This window comes from Carassius carassius, chromosome 41 (assembly GCF_963082965.1).
Source record: "Carassius carassius chromosome 41, fCarCar2.1, whole genome shotgun sequence".
Lineage (NCBI taxonomy): Eukaryota > Metazoa > Chordata > Actinopteri > Cypriniformes > Cyprinidae > Carassius > Carassius carassius.
The window spans coordinates 4,511,058-4,530,812 of NC_081795.1; the positions used below are offsets into that span (position 1 = coordinate 4,511,058).

Below are 19,755 nucleotides of genomic sequence, written 5' to 3' on the forward strand. Positions count from 1 at the left end.
TACGCTGTTAGAATCACACAGAAGTTTATAAAATACACAACTTTTTTTTCTCACAACTAACACTACAGTCGTGGCCAAAAGTTTTGAGAATTACATAAATATTGGAAATTGGAAAAGTTGCTGCTTAAGTTTTTATAATAGCAGTTTGCATATACTCCAGAATGTTATGAAGAGTGATCAGATGAATTGCATAGTCCTTCTTTGCCATGAAAATTAACTTAATCCCAAAAAAACCTTTCCACTGCATTTCATTGCTGTCATTAAAGGACCTGCGGAGATCATTTCAGTAATCGTCTTGTTAACTTAGGTGAGAATGTTGACCAGCACAAGGCTGGAGATCATTACGTCAGGCTGATTGGGTTAGAATGGCAGACTTGACATGTTAAAAGGAGGGTGATGCTTGAAATCATTGTTCTTCCATTGTTAACCATGGTGACCTGCAAAGTGCAGCCATCATTGCGTTGCATAAAAATGGCTTCACAGGCAAGGATATTGTGGCTACTAAGATTGCACCTAAATCAACAATTTATAGGATCATCAAGAACTTCAAGGAAAGAGGTTAAATTCTTGTAAAGAAGGCTTCAGGGCATCCAAGAAAGTCCAGCAAGCGCCAGGATGGTCTCCTAAAGAGGATTCAGCTGCGGGATCGGAGTGCCACCAGTGCAGAGCTTGCTCAGGAATGGCAGCAGGCAGGTGTGAGCGCATCTGCACGCACAGTGAGGCCAAGACTTCTGGAAGATGGCCTGGTGTCAAGAAGGGCAGCAAAGAAGCCACTTCTCTCCAAAAAAAACATCAGGGACAGATTGATCTTCTCCAGAAAGTATAGTGAATGGACTGCTGAGGACTGGGGCAAAGTCATATTCTCCGATGAAGCCCCTTTCCGATTGTTTGGGGCATCTGGAAAAAGGCTTGTCCGGAGAAGAAAAGGTGAGCGCTACCATCAGTCCTGTGTCATGCCAACAGTAAAGCATCCTGACACCATTCATGTGTGGGGTTGCTTCTCATCCAAGGGAATGGGCTCACTCACAATTCTGCCCAAAAACACAGCCATGAATAAAGAATGGTATCAAAACACCCTCCAACAGCAACTTCTTCCAACAATCCAACAACAGTTTGGTGAAGAACAATGCATTTTCCACCATGATGGAGCACCGTGCCATAAGGCAAAAGTGATAACTAAGTGGCTCGGGGACCAGAATGTTGAAATTTTGGGTCCATGGCCTGGAAACTCCCCAGATCTTAATGCCATTGAGAACTTGTGGTCAATCCTCAAGAGGCAGGTGGACAAACAAAACCCACTAATTCTGACAAACTCCAAGAAGTGATTATGAAAGAATGGGTTGCTATCAGTCAGGATTTGGCCCAGAAGTTGATTGAGAGCATGCCCAGTCGAATTGCAGAGGTCCTTAAAAAGAAGGGCCAATGCTGACTCTTTGCATAAATGTCATGTAATTGTCGATAAAAACCTTTGAAACGTATGAAGTGCTTGTAATTATATTTCAGTACATCACAGAAACAACTGAAACAAAGATCTAAAAGCAGTTTAGCAGCAACTTTTTGAAAACTAATATTTATGTAATTCTCAAAACTTTTGGCCACGACTGTACACAGCATCTTGTAATCCACAAAGGCATCTCTCTATGGTTTTGTTGGAGTAATCCTGTGTCTGCATCTCTCTAGCCTTTCCTCTTCTCTTACTACATGTGCAGTTCAGTGGGTGGATGTAAAGAGGCAATAATATAGAAATAGCCGTTGGTCTTGTTCTGCAGTGGCGATCTTTCCTTGCACTATATGATGTTTCAATAAGAGCTGTTTTTGAACTAATGAGAAAGTTTTAAGTTCTGAAACTTACAGGATGTTTTTATAGTTCATTGGGTTGTGATATATCAAAAGACCAAATGTAAATTAGGTGATAACTTTCATCTTAAGTTCAGCTAAAAATTCCAATGTTTCTCACATATTAAAAAGTATGTAAGCACTATATATAACTATTATGTAAATTTTTATAACTTTGCAATGAAAGCATCATAAAATAAGTAAAAAATCCAACACACAGTTATACAACAGGTTCCTCCCCTGATGTCAAGTCTACTGTGTTCATCTAAAAAGTGTCATATTCATCAGATATTTCCATATAAGTTGAGGTCTGCTGTGTTGGTGTAATCATCATCGTAACTGGGTTCCTTAATGGAGAAGAGAGATACAGAAATCAGATTTAATAGGAAATAACATATTACAGTTAAGAGTAATGAGATTAAATGTATGACCAACAAGAAACCAAGCAGTAAAACAACAGATATTTACAATACTAAAAAGATTAGTAATAGTTATGATAAAGTATGTACTCACAGAATATGATTTGGCCTCACTGCGGTGAATCATGTGAAAAGGAATTTGTAAAAAAAATTAATAAATACATTGATCACAGCAGTTGGCTTGTTTAAAAAAATAAAATGAAAATAAAATGTTGATAAAAATCAATTTAAACAAAATACTGGACTGTTGTAGTAAAGAGAATATTTGAGTACTGAGTACAAATACGAGTCATTCAATGCCATGATTCTTTCCAATCAGTAAGATATGCTTCATACCTCTTTGGTGATGGCATTCGAGTTTTGGAGAAAGGCTTGTTTCCTGACACTGTACATACGTTGTTTGCCCTGTTAAGATTCAGAAACCTCTGTCATACTCCAGTAAAACTTGACAAAAAATACTTGGGTATACTGAAGTATATCCATAACAGAAAAAGAAGGATGTTTATAAATATAAATATGTGTGTTATATGTTTATATACTCATACATTTCCTTTATATACCATTTCATCAGTTCATGTTTTTTTTTTTTTTTTTTTTTGGGGGGGGGGGGGGGGGGGGTGGGTTGTGGCCTAGTGGTTAAAGTGTTTGACTCCTAACCCTAGGGTTGTGGGTTTGAGTCTTTGGCCAGCAATACCATGATTGAGGTGCCCTTGAGCAAGGCACCGAACCCCAAACTGCTCCCCGAGCACCGCAGCATAAATGGCCGCCTACTGCTCCGGGTGTGTGTTCACGGTTTGTGTGTGTTCACTGCTGTGTTTGTGCACTTTGGATGAATTAAATGCAGAGCATTCTTCTCTGAGAAGCGAACCCATTACATTGGCATTGCTAGGGCCATGCTTTACTGTTTTACACTACACTACAATTTTTATTAACAAATAATACTATGATAAATCAAATCTGGTAAATAATTCTTGAAGAATGTATATAATTTACAAATAGTCATCTATAATAAACATGGAGAAACTTACTTGTTGTCAAAATTCCTGTCAATTTGATGCCCTTGAGCTCTCCTTGAAAATAAAGGAAAAAAAATAAATATTAGTCTTTATGATAAGCAAAATATATATTTCAATGACAACTGATTTCAGTTATATACTGTATATATATATATATATATATGTATATATATATATATATATATATATATATATATATATAGGTATGGAAACATTGTGATGCATAGCAAAAAAATAAGATGATGGCCTTAAAAGTTTGATATAAGACAGTATGTGGGTACCTTGAAAATCGACTCCAAATAGACCTCCTAAATCAAAAAGAGGAACAGAAAAATGCAAATGAAGAAAAAAATATGCATTTTTATATTTTATCTAGTCATATCATCATTTACAGATTAATGTTTGACAGCTACCACGCACAGCTACAATAATAGACATCGAAACGTGTTAATTTAACAGCTTGTGAAACAGTAGTGAAACATTTCTATCTCTATTTAAAAACTAATGCTGTATTCTGTGCTGTATATAGACTTCTTTAGAACAGCACTGGGGAGACTTTTTCAATAACTAAAAATACTGTAAGCAACACGGGTAACCGTTTAGAACAGGGAACACATTCACTATTTATTACTACTTTCTCTAAATAAATTCCTAATTTGCTGCTTATTAATAGTTAGTAAGGTAGTTGTTAAGTTTAGGTATTGGGTAGGATTAGGGATGTATAATAAGGCCATGTTGAATAAGGCATAAATATGTGCTTCATAAGGACTAATAAATGGCTAATATTCTAGTTATATGCATGCTTATAAGCAACTAGTTAAGAGACCCTAAAATAAAGTGTCACTGCAACAGCTTTTAACTGTTTGTATGTCAAATTTAATGATAAAACAATCTTTTGCACACAAGACACAAAAAATTACAAACATAAACACTATGTTCATAATAAAATTACATTTACTAGAAATAGATTAATTCAGTTGGAGTAATTAAAAAAATTATCTTTGATCTTTCAAGCTGTTTGATGCCACTCAGCAGGGGTTGCACTGCATTGGTCAATGAGAAGTTTAATAAAAAGCTCATCCATTAAAAGAAAAAAGTATCTTACACAGCTCTGAGGTGTGAATAAAGGCCTCCTGTAGTGAATCGATGAGTTTTTGTAAAAAAAAAAAAAAATAACACATATTCAAAATGAAATAATCACTTGAATTTAGTTTGCGCTCACAGTTGTAAATGAAGCAGTTCCTCGTGAATGACGTATGAGGTCAGCTTTGCACAGAAGTGATGCACACAGAAACTCAGCGGAGAGATCAAAACAAAACAATGGTTACTAATTAGAAGCTCAAAATGAGGATTTGTAAAGAGGAATGTTGGAGCATGACTATATAAGCTAAGAGGAGATTGGTTTTCCTTTGCTAAAGTAAGGAAACTTTGCTTCTTTTGCTCCTGTTAACCAATGTTGGTTTTCACGGGACTCACCTGCGCATGCACAGCGCTGACCTCATCCGCCATTCCCTCAGAACTGCTTCAATTTTACAACAGTGAGGGCAAGCTAGATTAACGTGATTATTATGTTTTGAATAGGGATATTTTTTTTCCAGAAGTACATCAATTCGCTACAGGAGGCCCTTGTCCTTGTTCAGCCCCCCACCCTCCCGGAGCCGTGTTAGACACTTTGGTTTTTAATGGATGTGCTTTCTATTAAACTTTCCATGGACCAATGCAGTGCAACACCCTGAGTGGCATCAAACTGCTTGAAATATCTAAGACAATTATTTTAAATTACTCTGACTGGATTCGCATGAAAGAAGAAAGTCATATACACCTAGGATGACTTCAAGGCATTTTTTTTTTTCATTTTTGGGTGAACTAGCCCTTTAAGTTTTAAGTGCTATTACTTTTGAAAATTACAACATGTCAACTTTAAAAGCAAATAATTGTAATAATATTTGATCAATATTATATTACACATTACATTATCACTCACTCTCTCTAAAGCCACCTGTCATCAGAACAACTCAAAAGTTGTATACACAAATTTGCGGCATCTGAAATTTCTGAACAGATTAATCTCAAATAATTAGTGTGTCCTACACATTCAACTCCTGCTAATAATTTTCAACATAACACATAACTATGTCTTTGTATAAAACAACCATAACTAAAACTCAAAACATGCCATAGATTCAGTATTTTTGATCTTTTGATTTTGAATTTTGAGAGGATCTGTTATAACCTGTTTTTTTTGTAGAAGAACACATTAGACGCTGTTGTGTACTTGCCTCTGCTCTCTGCCACCAGGACCACTGCTGCCGTCACCTGAACGAAACCTGGTGACCACATAGAAGAATGACAAGATCATTCATAACTGATGGAGGCTACTCAATGCAATGCAGTTTAAAAACAATCATATATATACTGATTACCTGCGAGACAGTCTTGATAGTCGACTCCACACTCTAAAAAACATTTAAGACATAGTAAAACAATAATGATGATTTTTACTTTGTCACATTGTAAACGTACAGTGTCTTATTGTCATGTTTTATTGTTGTGTTTTAACTATTCTAATTAGGAACTGTATTATTAGATATTGAAAACAGATCTGTGTGCTTTTATCAGCAGGAAGCATCTTTAAACAATGTACTTCCCCTCTCCACCCCGTTCAAAATAGCACACCACCATAGAACGTAGTTTAATATCTGTCTTTATCTATTTTTATAACAGAAAAATAATATACTAATACATTTTGCTCTATTGTTACGGGTATTAATAAATCAATGAATTCGATATTTCTTTCCTTTGTATCTTCTATTAATTTTCTATAAAAAAAAATATTTAGTTGTGATGATATATACATTTCCTGGTGTATCAAAGTTCACCGACATTGACTCAAAAAAGCCTCATTTTAAAAGAATTTTAAAGTCAGACTGAGGAACAATAATGTTCCGAGGTAAAACCGCTGGTAATGCTCACCCATTGTCATTTCTGGATTCGAGATCTGCAATGCGCTTCCTGGGAATGATTTAAGACATAAAAATAAATAAAAAAACTAATTAATAAATAAAATCACTGAAACATACAAGAATGTCATAATTCATTCTCAAATCCTCACACAAAAGTGCAGTCTTTTAACAGACATGATTCATTTGTACATTGTTTTTATTCACAGTGTAAAACATGTTTAAGAATGTGTTTTTTTTATATACATAAACTGATATTTATGCTATTTATAAGTTAGTTCCAGACTCACTTGTATCTCTTGACAATGAGGAAACACAGTAATCCAACCAAAAGAGCAGCTCCAAGACCAGAGATGGTTGGAATAAGGATGTGACTGAGAGTTGCTTGTTCTGGTAAAAAGAAATAATGATAATAAAAATAATAATAATAAACTAGAAATAATTTTCTACTAGTATAAACATTATTTACACAGTACAGTTTTTGTTATACCTTTCACAAAGATACGGTGAGTCTCTGTCATTTCTCCCTCGACATTCCCGTGGTGTTTGACTGTGCATGCGACAGCGCTGTGATCGTCCTGTTTTTGAGGGGTGAAGGTCAGTACAGACTGTGTTTCCCAGTTTCCATGACCAATGTTCTTGTAGCTCATGATGACTTTTCCAGTGTGGTTCCAGGTGAGAGTGGGCTGGTGGGACGGACAGGTGTGCCGGACAGAGCATGTGAAGACTGCAGGTTCACCCTCCTGCACAGACTGCTCGGCCTGCAGCTCTGGTTTTGATGCTTGCTCTGTAAATGCATTTGGAATGATTCACATTTTGGGCTGTTTTCTTATTTTGTACCATGTTTAGTTGTAGTCACAGGTTGAGAGCTCAAAAGATCACTTACTTACCGATCATTTTAATCGACACACAGTTTTCCACAAAGGAGTACTTGTCTTTTTCAGATGTTTCTAATTCCACTCTGAAACAATAAGGCCCGTTGTCATGGTTTTTGACCTCATCAATCTCCAAGGAGCAGTTGAAACCACCCAGTGAACCAATCAGTTTTGTACGACCCTTGAAACTGTCTTTAACTCTCGTAGAGTCTTTGTGAAAAATAATATCATTCCAGTTGTCCTTCTTGTGCCATATAGCTCTAATACGATCAGAGGGCTGTTCTTGAACGGGGTATTTGAATGAACAGGGCAACACGACACAAGATGAGACCAGAGCCTTCATTTCAGACTCTACAGTTACCTTCCAGACATCAGCAAACACGCCAGCGCAAAAAACTGCAAAATAGTAAGTATAAAATGAATGAAAAATTCTGATTTCTAATAGTTCACCCCCCCAAAAAATTACCTTTTTTCTTTTGATTTACTAATCAACACAACACTTTCTTCATTCAGTACAACAGTAAATATCTTTTTAGTTGAACCCAGTGGTACTTAGTGATTCATAAAATGCAAGTCCAGAGTTACCTTCACTTTGTGTGTCTTATGAAGCAAACAATCAGTTTGTGAAAGAAACAGAACAATATTTTGATTTCTTTTTAAAAAATGTAATATGCAAAACGTACTGTACAGTACATAATGAGCGTGAGCCTGTGGGACTGTTTGCCTGAGGCTGGATTAAGTTCAGTTTCTCATACAAACTGATCCTTTTGCCTCATAAGACCTCAATAAATTGCCAGGAGTTAAGGGGATTCATTTAGTGTTCTTGTATCTGCCTTTTTTTTATTCTAAAGTGATGGTAGCCATGGACTTGCACAATAAATCCTCTTTACTGTTCCACTGAAAAATGTAATATTGAATGGCCTGAGGGTTAATGAGAGTAATTTAACAGTAAATTTCCATTTCTGGGTGAAAAATTCCTTTAATAAACTAAAAAAAAAAGTAAAGGAGATAACATTTTTGTATTGAAATAATAAGAAATAGAAAAAAAATATTTCTAATAACATTCTCAAGTTGTTTAAATAATTTGGAAAGAAAGCTTTAACATACTGTGAAGCCAGTAGAGAAAGATTCCTGCCCGCACATCCATGATGGACTGGACTCTAGAAACTGAAGATGAAAAAAACAATATTGATTTATTTGCACTTACAATCATTTTTGTCTAGGGCACTGGAGAGACAGTAACCATACTGTCAGATAATTATATAGAGTTTATATACTTTAACCTGAGAGTTAAACAGGGATGCTATAGTGAACTAAAACTAATAATAAATAATAGTAATACATAATATACACTTATGAACTATATATAATTATATACATATATTATATATCATATCCTTCCATCCCCTCTGTGGGACGCCAACATTTACTTCACTATATTACAATTAAATCTAATCTAATCTTGACAAACTATATATCGTTGGAAAAGGTCTAAGACTCCCAAATATATATTTTACCAATGTTTTTTGTAAAAAATTATGTAGGAAAAGTAATCGATTAATTTATGACAAGAGTGCACCCTCAAAAATTTACATCATAACAGGAGTTTTGACCTTTGTTTAAAAAAAAGACTCCTTTGCTGCCTTTTTCTCTATCACATTTTAGAAATCATCAGAAATTATATATCAACTGAAAACTTAAAATCTCTAAATTCATCCTTTAAAACTCATTTTAAAATCAGACATTGCATTACTATGTAAATTGGTACATCAATATCATGTTACAAAATGTTTTCATTCATGAATTATAAAAATTTAAGTTTGAATCGTGCATTACGAAGTCTATGTTCAAAAATGTGAGTGACAGTTAAGGGGTTTTAACTTATTTCAGTTAGTTGCTATTTTGCCACTAAACTAAAATGATATTAAAAAAAACTCATAAAACTTCATTAAAACTATGTATTCATAAATTACTATTATCACTGTAACTTTAAAATTATGGAAAATATTTTTTTATTATTATCATTATTTTAAACAAATTCAAAATATGAATAAAAACTACAATAGTGTCTCAATGATACATACAAAAAAAAAAAAAAAAATGACCGGGTTCCCTGGAGATAAAAATTGGAATTGAAGAATTATAATTTATTGATCGTAATGATGCAAGTGGAATCAGTAGATAATAAAATATTTTGACCAGTGATATTTTTGATATGAGAATAACAATAATAGTAATCAGTGATTACTTGAAGTGAATCCAGAGAATACCAATGAGATCTAATAAGTCAGACAGTCTATACAAGTCTAACACCATTCAAGAGTCAAGTTAAAGATAGATATGGGCCTCGCTTGGAGAGCAAGTCTGATTTTGTATTTTTTATTTGTTTTATATCATTATTTTTTTAGTTCTCTAGAAATATGTATGTGAGCAAACAATACTTTTCAAAGAAAAAGCAAGAATGATAAATATGCATCTTATATGAATTACACTACATTATAATTTATTGGTAACACTTTCTGTGAATGTGAAGAGATGCATTAGTAAATGTGTCAATTAACATTAACAAAACATTACTGAATCTTGAAAAGTGGAGTTGATCATTGTTAGTTCATTGTTAGTTCATGTTAACTAATGCATTAACTAGCATTATACTATATCCTTACAATTAGGAAAATTTCAATTTATTTTAGCATGATAATAATTAATACATAAAGTATTAAAAAGAAAGAAAGCCTACCTTACCTGTTAGATTGTGACTATTGTGCCTTGACTGACTGAATGACTGACTGAACTTTAACGCAAACCAGAGATATAAACTGCCTGAAAAAACAACAGGAAGTACGTTTAATACCACAGACCTCTGAGAATTAAGACCCTTATTTCATTTCTCGTATTTGAGGATGCTGTGCTGAAGAGCATCAGAGCTTATAAGTTCAGATAAGAGTCAAGTTATAAGAGTCAATGAATGTGTACTTGACTTGACAAACTTTGAAATGAAGAGAATATGAGAAAAAAATGAAAGAAACAATGTAAATGGAGAACAAGAAGACTGAGTTTGTTAGGTCCCTTGAAGCTGCACACATACAGGCTTGCTATTGAAAACTCAAATTGCATTCTTCATTACCGAGATTTGGTTGTGAAAGAGATCTTTAATTAAGGAATAATTAAACCAAAAATGAAATGTATGTCATAATTTACTCACCCTTATGTCAATCCAACCTTGCCTGACCAGCTGGTTTTACCTGGTTTTTCACAGTTTTTTTTTTTAACCCTCTGGGGACGGATTGGGCGGTACCGCCCAAAATGGCATACTTTTACAAATGTGTAGTTATCAAAACTATTAATGCTAGAGAGATGCGGGTTTTTTTTGCTGTCTTCCTCAGATTCCACTGAAAACACGCTTCCCTTATTGCGCAATACCACTGCGTAAACAGGCCAATGAAAACTATTATGTTAGGCAGATTCAACACGCAACAACCAATGTAAAAACCGCTGGGAGGAATATTTTTCTAACCCAATCAGAGGAAGGTTACCATGATTTATTCTAGCCATTCAGAGGACTCTGTAGCTCTGCTGTAGCCTTGTAAAAGCTGGGCTGGACTATAGTAAAACGACCTCCAGCCAGGTGTAATCAATAACCGATCGGAGAATCAGCATGAGGTGGAGAAAGCAGAAAGCGATCGGAGTGTTACAGAGAACGATCGGAGTATTAGCGAGCACAAAGAGATAAATTCGAGAGAGATATAGCATTATTACAGAATTGTTTTATCAAAATTGCAAGCAGTAAAAGATTTAGGGCAGAACAAGCTCTGGAACAATTACTGGAAAGTGACGAGGGGAAATCTGGAGCAGACAGCTTTTACACAGATGACGAAGTATTTTACCAGGATGGGGAAGATCCATTTGAGGACTGGTATGTAACTTCAAATAACCTCTTTATCATTATAATTTATTATATCATACATCTTGAGTATGTATATGTTTTGGATTTTTAGTCAGATAGCGATTGAGGCATGAAATATTTGTTTTAGTGTACCATACTACTCTTTCCCTGTAAACTCAGTTCAAGAGTGGTGTGCAATTTGTTTCAATAGACTGACTTACTCAACTAAGTAAACTGCTCAGGTCAAGAGAGGTGAAATGTGTTTTTAGTGTACAGTGGAGTTTCATAGGGTTACATGAGTTTATAGGAGTTATTTTTTCTACATTGAATTTTGACACAAAAAAAGCTTCCAATTTGATTGTGTATTTGCTCTGATGCAGGATGCAGACTGGACAACTCGCCGCACACCCCTACCCATTGTCCCTTGGACCCAGCAAACCCTGCACACAAGCCTGCAGATGTCAGAAAGTACTGTGAGCACTGCAAGGCAAGCAAAGTGTACAACAAGACCTCCTGGCCTTGCTTTGCTCACTGGCATGCCTAGGACTGTTTGTAAAAAAAAAAGTTAATTATTTAATTGTTCTTTACACATTTGATTAAACAATAACACATTTCTGTCAAGCAAAGAGTTTGAATTTTTTTTTTTTTTTTTTCAAAAACTGTTCTATATTGTGTTTTTCAGTAATAAATGACAAAAAAAATCTCATTTTCGTTTTTGAAATTCTTTAGTTTATTGTACAATTTTTCACTCATACTTCCTTTATAAACATATTGCATGCATGCTTATGGTAGCTTAGGGTCTTCTGAATCCATCGATACCAAATACATGGTGGTCCATCATCATTACATATGGTTTATAAGCCGAAATGTAAAAATAGAGAAAACGGACCAAAAAGGGCTTAGTCCCCTAAATGGCAGGTTTTGATAGTTTTTTTGGGCTTTAAGTGCTTTTAGCTTTTTTAATAAATCAGCTGGGTTGTTTTATTTTTATTATAAATTAGCAGTTTTTTTTTGCTGTTTTTTTGATTAATCAAGGTTTTTGATTTTGTTGTTGTATATATATAATATATATATATATATATATATAATTATTATTATTGTTATTTTGCTTAACTGGTTTTACCTGTTTTTTGTTTTTGTTTTTTTGTTATCTTTTAAAACTACTAAATTAAAATTTAACTATTTCAAACTGAAAACTTCAAACTTTAAGCTCTTACAACGAGGCTACAGTACTTCAAACTTTCTGGCTAGGCTTTTTCAGAGCCAACTTCAAAGTTTGTCTACAAATTTTTTTATCTAGTTGGAAAACTATTGAAAACATTGGTCAAGTTTAATGCAGAAAACACACAAATATATTTACTGGCAAGTCCTAGCAAAGCAAACATAGTAAGCAATGACCGTAGGAATATGTGTGCTTGTCATTTTTGTCGCAAAGGTAGTGCTTATTTGAGCATAAGCTCTAGCAAACTGGTAGAATCACAACTGTAAACACGAATGTTGTCAAAGATACTAGAAGATACAAGATGCTAGAAAAGGTAGTCTCACACTTACAGCCTATTCCTTCTTAGAGAAAAATGGTATCTGTGAGGATTTTCAGTCAGGATTTAGACCGTATCAGAGACTGCTCTGCTTAGAGTTACAAATTACCTGCACTTATCATCTGATCGTGGTTGTATCTCTCTATTAGTGCTATTGAATATTAGGGCTGTATTCAACACTATTGACCACAACATTCCTTTGCATAGACTAGAAAACATTGTTTGTATTAATGGAAGTGCATTAGCATGGTTTAAATCATACTTACATGACCACCATCAGTTCGTAGCAGGGAATGAAGAGGTATCATATCGATCACAAGTGCAGTATTGAGTAACTCAAGGCTCAGTAATAGGGACGTTACTCTTCATGCTTTACATGTTACCCATGGGAGATATCATCAGGAAACAATGTGTTAGATTACACTGTTATGCTGATGATACTCAGCTCTATATTTCTTTGCAGCCTGGCGAAACATACCAATTTGAAAAACTAATTGAAAGCATAGTCGATATACAAAACTGGATGACAAGTAATTTTCTTACTGCTAAATTCTGAAAAAAAAACAGAGGTGTTAATTATAGGACCTAAAAACTCTATAACCTAGAACACTGTCTAAGACTTGATGGTTGCTCTGTCAATTCTTCGTCATCAGTTAGGAACCTAGGTGTGCTATTTCATAGCAATCTTTCCTTAGAAAGCCACATTTATAGCATTTGTAAAACTGCATTTTTCCATCTCAAAAATATATCTAAATTATGGCCTATGCTCTCATTGTCAAATGCAGAATTGTTAATCCATGTGTTTATGACCTCAAAGTTAGATTATTGTAATGCTTTATTGGGTGGTTGTTCTGCAAGCTTAGTAAACACTACAGCTAGTCCAAAATGCAGCAGCAAGAGTTCTTACTAGAACCAGGAAGTATGACCATATTAACCCAGTTCTGTCAATACTGCACTGGCTCCCAATCCAACATCATATAAATTTATAAATCTTGCTTATTACTTATAAAGCCCTTAATGGTTTAGCACCTCAGTATTTGAATGAACTCTTGTTACATTATAACCCTCCACTTCCGCAGCATTCTCAAAACTCAGAAAATTTGATAATACCTACAACATCAAAATCAACTGCGGGCGACAGATACCTATTCCTATTTAGCGCCTAAACTCTGGAATAACCTACCTAACATTGTTCGGGAGGCAGACACACTCTTGCAGTTTAAATCTCTTTAATCTGGTGTACACATAACACACTAATATGCTTCTAATATCCAAATCCAGTAAAGAATTTTAGGCTGCATTAATTAGGAAAACCGGAACCAGGAACACTTCCCATAACACTCGATGTACTTGCTACATCATTAGAAGAATGGCATCTACGCTAATATGAGTCTGTTTCTCTCTTATTCCTAGGTCACCGTAGCCACCAGATCCAGTCTGTACATATATCCAGACCAGATGGTGGATCAGCACCTAGAGAGGACCTCTACAGCCCTGAAAGACAGCGAAGACCAGGACAACTAGATGAGCCCCAGATAAAGATACCCTGTAAAGACCTTGTCTAAGATTACCACCAGGAAAAGACCACAGGAAACAGATGATTCTTCTGCTAATCTGACTTTCCTGCAGTCTGGAATTGAACTGCTGGTTTCGTCCGGTCAGAGGAGAACTGGTCCCCCAACTTAGCCTGGTTTCTCCCAAGGTTTTTTCTCCATTCTGTCACCGATGGAGTTTTGGTTCCTTGCCGCTGTCGCCTCTGGCTTGCTTAGTTAGGGTCACTTCATTTACTGCGATATTGTTGACTTGATTGCAAATGATTGCACAGATACTATTGAAACTGAACTAAGATGATGACATCACTGAATTCAATGATAAACTGCCTTTAACTATCATTTTGCATAATTGACACATTGTTTTCCTAATTAATGTTGTTCAGTTGCTTTGGCAATCTTTTTTTGTTTAAAGCGCTACTCTACTTAAATAAAGGTGACTTGACAAAGATAACATTTATATATTTTTTTCTAGGGACTGGGCATTTTGATATGTGAAAATGAAGATGTAATATACATTCATCAGTAACATTTGTTTTAGGAGTTGTTTTAAAAGTTTCCACACAGCTCCTTCTGTAGTTCAAAAGCTTTCAGAAATAAGACCTAAACAAATCTGAATGAGCAGCTGTAATAATAATCAAGAATGCTCCCTTTATTGTGATGGTTTATCTATTGATGTCAGTGTACATGGGAATAAAAAAGCGAAACTTAAAGTGAATTTATAGAACATTTCTGTGTCATTTTGAATGTATAAAGGATACTTAAAATGACAAATATATATATAAAATTTTAATTTAAATTAAATTTAAATTAAAATTACATGTATGCATTTAGCAGACGCTTTTATCCAAAGCAATTTACAGTGCATTCAGGCTATCAATTTTTTTTTTACATATCATGTGTTCCCGGGGAATCGAACCCCCAACCAACATTTTACCAATTGAGCTACAGTGTATATATATATATATATATATATATATATATATACAGTACAGACCAAAAGTTTGGACACACCTTCTCATTCAAAGAGTTTTCTTTATTTTCATGACTATGAAAATTGTAGAGTCACACTGAAGGCATCAAGGGCTATTTGACCAAGAAGGAGAGTGATGGGGTGCTGCGCCAGATGACCTGGCCTCCACAGTCACCGGACCTGAACCCAATCGAGATGGTTTAGGGGTGAGCTGGACCGCAGACAGAAGGCAAAAGGGCCAACAAGTGCTAAGCATCTCTCGGGGAACTCCTTCAAGACTGTTGGAAGACCATTTCAGGTGACTACCTCTTGAAGCTCATCAAGAGAATGCCAAGAGTGTGCAAAGCAGTAATCAAAGCTAAAGGTGGCTACTTTGAAGAACCTAGAATAGGCCTATGACATATTTTCAGTTGTTTCACACTTTTTTGTTATGTATATAATTCCACATGTGTTAATTCATAGTTTTGAGGCCTTCAGTGTGAATCTACAATTTTCATAGTCATGAAAATAAAGAAAACTCTTTGAATGAGAAGCTGTGTCTAAACTTTTGGTCTGTACTATATAGATATATAAATGTATGTATGTTTGTGTAAAAATTTTAATATTGTTTAGCAAAAGCAAACATGTACCATAGAGATCATTCATCATTGTAATATAAATTTGTAATGTAATATAAATTTCAGAAAATTTCACTCAAATTTTTTTATCAATCCTGAGAAATTCCTGTTTGTCTTAAAAATGGAACTTCCTCTTTTTCATTGTGCAGTAGCCATGAATCTGATGAACTGCTTTTCTACACACTATGTCTGTCACTATGCTAAAACATTTCACTTGTGCAGTTTCTTCATTAGGACGACAAGGTGACACACCATCCAGGTGCAAAAGAGGTTTTTATTTTTTTTCTATCACATTCAACCATGGTGTTATGCTAGCTATCACTGTTCTGCCTCTGGATCTATAGTTCAATCAGCGTCAAGTCATGTTTTGTGGAGTACCACCCATTTTTGTGTGATTTCACTCTGACCAAGACACACACAGTGAACAACAGCAGGAATGTTTCTAAGATAAATTAAATATACTGTAGAAAAATTTAAAAGAAACTAACTGATCAGGCAAGATTAATATGAAAGTTAGTCATGTTCTGGTGTTCATAATAAGACAGCACAATAAAAAGTGAAGTCTGAACAGGATATAGTTGCAGCTGGGGAAATTATATTCAACATATGATTTTAAAATCTACTTTCATTCAAATTCATGCAAAACCCTGGAAGTTCCATACCAGGGTGGTGATTTACAGTGCATAGGTTAGCCATTACTGACATTTACTTCAGAAAATTTAATTAAGATTAAATTGAGGACTGACCCTTCAAGTATTTTTGCTCTTTGATTTATTTTTCAAGATGGTTATTCTTCAGATACAACATAAAGATATCTATCCAGCTGTAACTGTCCAGCTGGATAGATATCTATATGTTGTATCTGAAGAATAACCATCTTGAAAAATAAATAAGTAAAACATCTTAAATGTATCTTAAATTCTCAAAAATTTGCATTAGATAGCAAATGATGCAATAAATGATGCAATAACTTTTCTCAGAACTAACTTCTCTTTCCTTCACTATCCAGCTGGACAGTTACAGCTGCTAAATCATGCAGTTCTGTATCAATGGGCTTCTTGACACATTATCTATTGGTGTATGATGTGAATGTCCTCAGGATCAGATCGGAAAAGTTCATAAACTTTCATTTTATAAAAATACTGGCCATTTGTTTGTAGACGTAATCCATCCATGTACAGTATACCAGTATCTAACTTTTAATTTGATTAAGGAGACATATTAACCTCATTACTTAAAGCGTTATGATTATGTGTAGCCTATGGTGTAGGTTCAGTTTTCTTAAATGAACACCATTTCTAAATTTAGCATCTCTGTTTTTGCTAACATTATAAGTTCAAAAGGCCTAAGTAGACATAGTTAAAGTTTTTGTGCCAAACGAAAGAACCACAAGACCACTAAACAGTTCTATTTAATTTTTGCAATATATTTTTTATATTTATTGTACAATATATGCAAAGCTAAGTTTAATGGGATATATAAACTTCCTCTATATATTTAATTCATTTATTGTATTAATATAGAATTAATCTAACCCTTCAGGGTACTTTTATGTTGAACGTGTACAGACAGTCTTTCAGAAGCCTTTGAAATAGAAAGTGCACAAATGATCACAAGTGTCACATTCAGCAATATACAAGAGGAAGGAAGCTCTCAAATATTCATAGCATCAGTCATCTTCTGATGAACCGCACTGTTTGAGGATACAACATTAAGTGACAATATTTCACATTTTATCAGTGTCTACAAATCCCTTAATAAGCAACTTATGCATTGCACTTGTTGCACTGTGCTCTATAAACAGTGAGAAATTAAACAAAAATGAAAACAATGGGATTCTGAAACAATACTCAATGCTTATTAGAAATTGTAGTACAGTAGCAACTGAATTGCCATAAATGTCTGTTTTTCTCTGGCTCAGGGGTTAGTTGCTGTAAATGAAACAAGATATTGGTTATTTTTGCATGATCGCTGCTTTAAGTTGTAAATCAAGTTGTACATTTTAGTGAATTACATACAATAAAAACATCGAAATATTAGCAAACATCTATTGTGTTTGCTACTATTCGAAACAACTATTCATAAGAAACAGTTTAGTTTATTAAAAACACTCTTGATCTAAGGTTATCTGAGCAAGAAATAGTTCATCTAGTTCACCTCAGTTGAGGTTAGTAGACACCATGAAATTGCTGAATAAGACCATCTCTGAAAACTCAGATGCAATCACATCAGCCAGTCAATGTTTAGACAGAGGTTGTTAAATCAGTGTCAGTTCAAATTAATGTTACTACAGTATCAATGGTTGTGAGGATAATGCTTCATCACTGACCAATTGATGAAAACGATCAGAAGATCCATTGTGCTCTGTAATACTATTCTTCATTTAATTTTCACAATTCTACCAAAGAGCAGAAACATCTTATCTAACACAAAGCTGTTCAAATCACTCACTGAGTGCTGATACAGGAAGTAAAGAATAAACAGAGGTAGCCTACTCAACACTATATAAATCCAAAACCGACTGCAAACCAAAAGAGACATCAATTCAAAATAAAATCAGGTAAAGTCACTTTTACTTTTTTACTTTTGAATGTATGTATGTTCATGTTTTATAATCACTGTGCAAGAATGAATTTAAATTAACTTTTTAATCCTTTTATTGTGTTCCTTCTCTCTCTCTCAGAACATTACATTTCACAATATATCATGGGCAATGGAAAATCAAGGCCTCTGATGACCCAGGACTCAAGAAAAAATATTAGAAGGAGAAATAAAAAGCTCACTAAGCATGACCCAGATGATGAAGTTCGTTTTGCAGATGCCCTGCGGAAAAACAAACGGACGTCCACGAAAGACAATAGTTTGGTTAAATTAAATTTTCCAAGAAGCAATCGCATCCGTTACTGCCATCTATCATCAGCACGGTCCAACCAGGAACAATTTTCAAAGCAGAGCTGGGAAATGTGCAACCTTGCCTTTGTAGATGAGAAAAATCCACAAAGCTGACAGACCTCGTTCAGTTCACAGTGAATATACTGACGCCTAATGGAAATGTCAGGACCTCGTGGAAACTTAAAAGATTTAGATGGCTATGTGATTTGGAAATATTTTTGGAAATATTCAGAAACGTGTGTTCCCTTTAAACATTTAAATAATTTCTGAGCAGTTTCTGTTTGTCTTTAAAACAGACTTTTCCCTTTGTTATTGACAGCTGAAGCAATAAATTCAGATTAATTGAATTTCTGCAAACCATGTTCAAACCAGCATTAAAAATATGTTGTATCTGAAAAATAACCATCTTGGAAAATAAATAAATAAAAAATCTTAAATGTATCTTAAATTCTCAAAGATGAATTACTGTATGCATTAGATATCAAACAATGCAATAAATGATGCAATAACTTTTCTCAGAACTAACTTCTCTTTCCTGAGGCCAAAGTAATTTTGGTGGAGGTGCAATATTTTGTATATTTTTTTTATTATTATTATAAAATTAATTTGTTTGATATCTCTAATACATACCAAATACCAAATTCAGTCTATTGTTGCAAATACATTTTATGGCCATTGGATAATGCACATCTTAAGAACAAAGGAACATTAAATACCGTCACATGACAAGATATCATTTTTAGTCCACATCCTGTTAAAATGAAGACAAAGGTTAAGTTCAGGCCCACACAGTGGTTAAACTAACAACACTAGTGATGCATATTGAAGAAAGAAAAAAACCTTCAGATTTAACTTCTGTGTTCTCTGAGATACATACCGTTTTAGCCTCAGAATAGGCTACACATCTTGTGTTTGTTCAATGGTGTTTTAATCAATCTCTTTCATCTACATATACACCAAGCAACAAACCAAAACACTTTAGCAACCCCATAGCATGTAGTAAAAACCATTAGGTACACCTAAGCAAACAAATAGCAAAATCTTGGCACCTACTATATGCACACACAATGCCTCATGATTCTGGTAGCAATTACTTTAAATGGAATCCATTGATTGATTGATTGAGCAAATTTATTAATCTACATTTAGCAAATGCATTCACTCAAAAAAAAATATATAATAAAAAATTCTTA

The 19,755-nt window shown here is 34.4% G+C and overlaps 1 protein-coding gene and 1 long non-coding RNA gene across 3 annotated transcripts; one reads left to right on the plus strand and one right to left on the minus strand.

Annotated features, from left to right (window-relative positions):
- Positions 1-1,724: 1,724 nt before the first annotated feature.
- Positions 1,725-9,931, minus strand: LOC132123473 (sialic acid-binding Ig-like lectin 14). 2 transcript variants are annotated; one of them, XM_059534102.1, is made up of 13 exons: positions 9,847-9,931; positions 8,214-8,273; positions 7,122-7,502; positions 6,722-7,018; positions 6,522-6,621; positions 6,245-6,283; positions 5,695-5,727; positions 5,551-5,598; positions 3,553-3,579; positions 3,284-3,325; positions 2,592-2,660; positions 2,350-2,368; positions 1,725-2,183 (listed from the first exon to the last, which is right to left on the minus strand). In XM_059534102.1, exons 2-13 carry the CDS (start codon positions 8,251-8,253, stop codon positions 2,121-2,123), a joined length of 1,158 nt encoding a protein of 385 aa, XP_059390085.1. In that variant the 5' UTR covers positions 8,254-8,273; positions 9,847-9,931; the 3' UTR covers positions 1,725-2,120. The 2 variants fall into 2 exon arrangements, with proteins under 2 accessions (XP_059390085.1, XP_059390084.1); XM_059534101.1 differs by having other exon boundaries at positions 9,852-9,928.
- An 8,269-nt stretch (positions 9,932-18,200) lies between these two features.
- LOC132123217 (uncharacterized) lies at positions 18,201-19,003 on the plus strand. The gene is made up of 2 exons (XR_009426470.1): positions 18,201-18,230; positions 18,354-19,003. It is a non-coding gene; the product is annotated as an uncharacterized LOC132123217 (long non-coding RNA).
- Positions 19,004-19,755: the final 752 nt, after the last annotated feature.

Coding starts and splice junctions, on each gene's coding strand:
- LOC132123473 (XM_059534102.1), bottom strand. CDS start 8,253: ATGGATGTGCGGGCAGGAATCTTTCTCTACTGGCTTCACA. Junction 3,326..3,552: donor ATTTGGAGTCGATTTTCAAG/GTACCCACATAC, acceptor TTTATTTTCAAG/GAGAGCTCAAGGGCATCAAA. Junction 2,661..3,283: donor GACAGGAATTTTGACAACAA/GTAAGTTTCTCC, acceptor GAATCTTAACAG/GGCAAACAACGTATGTACAG.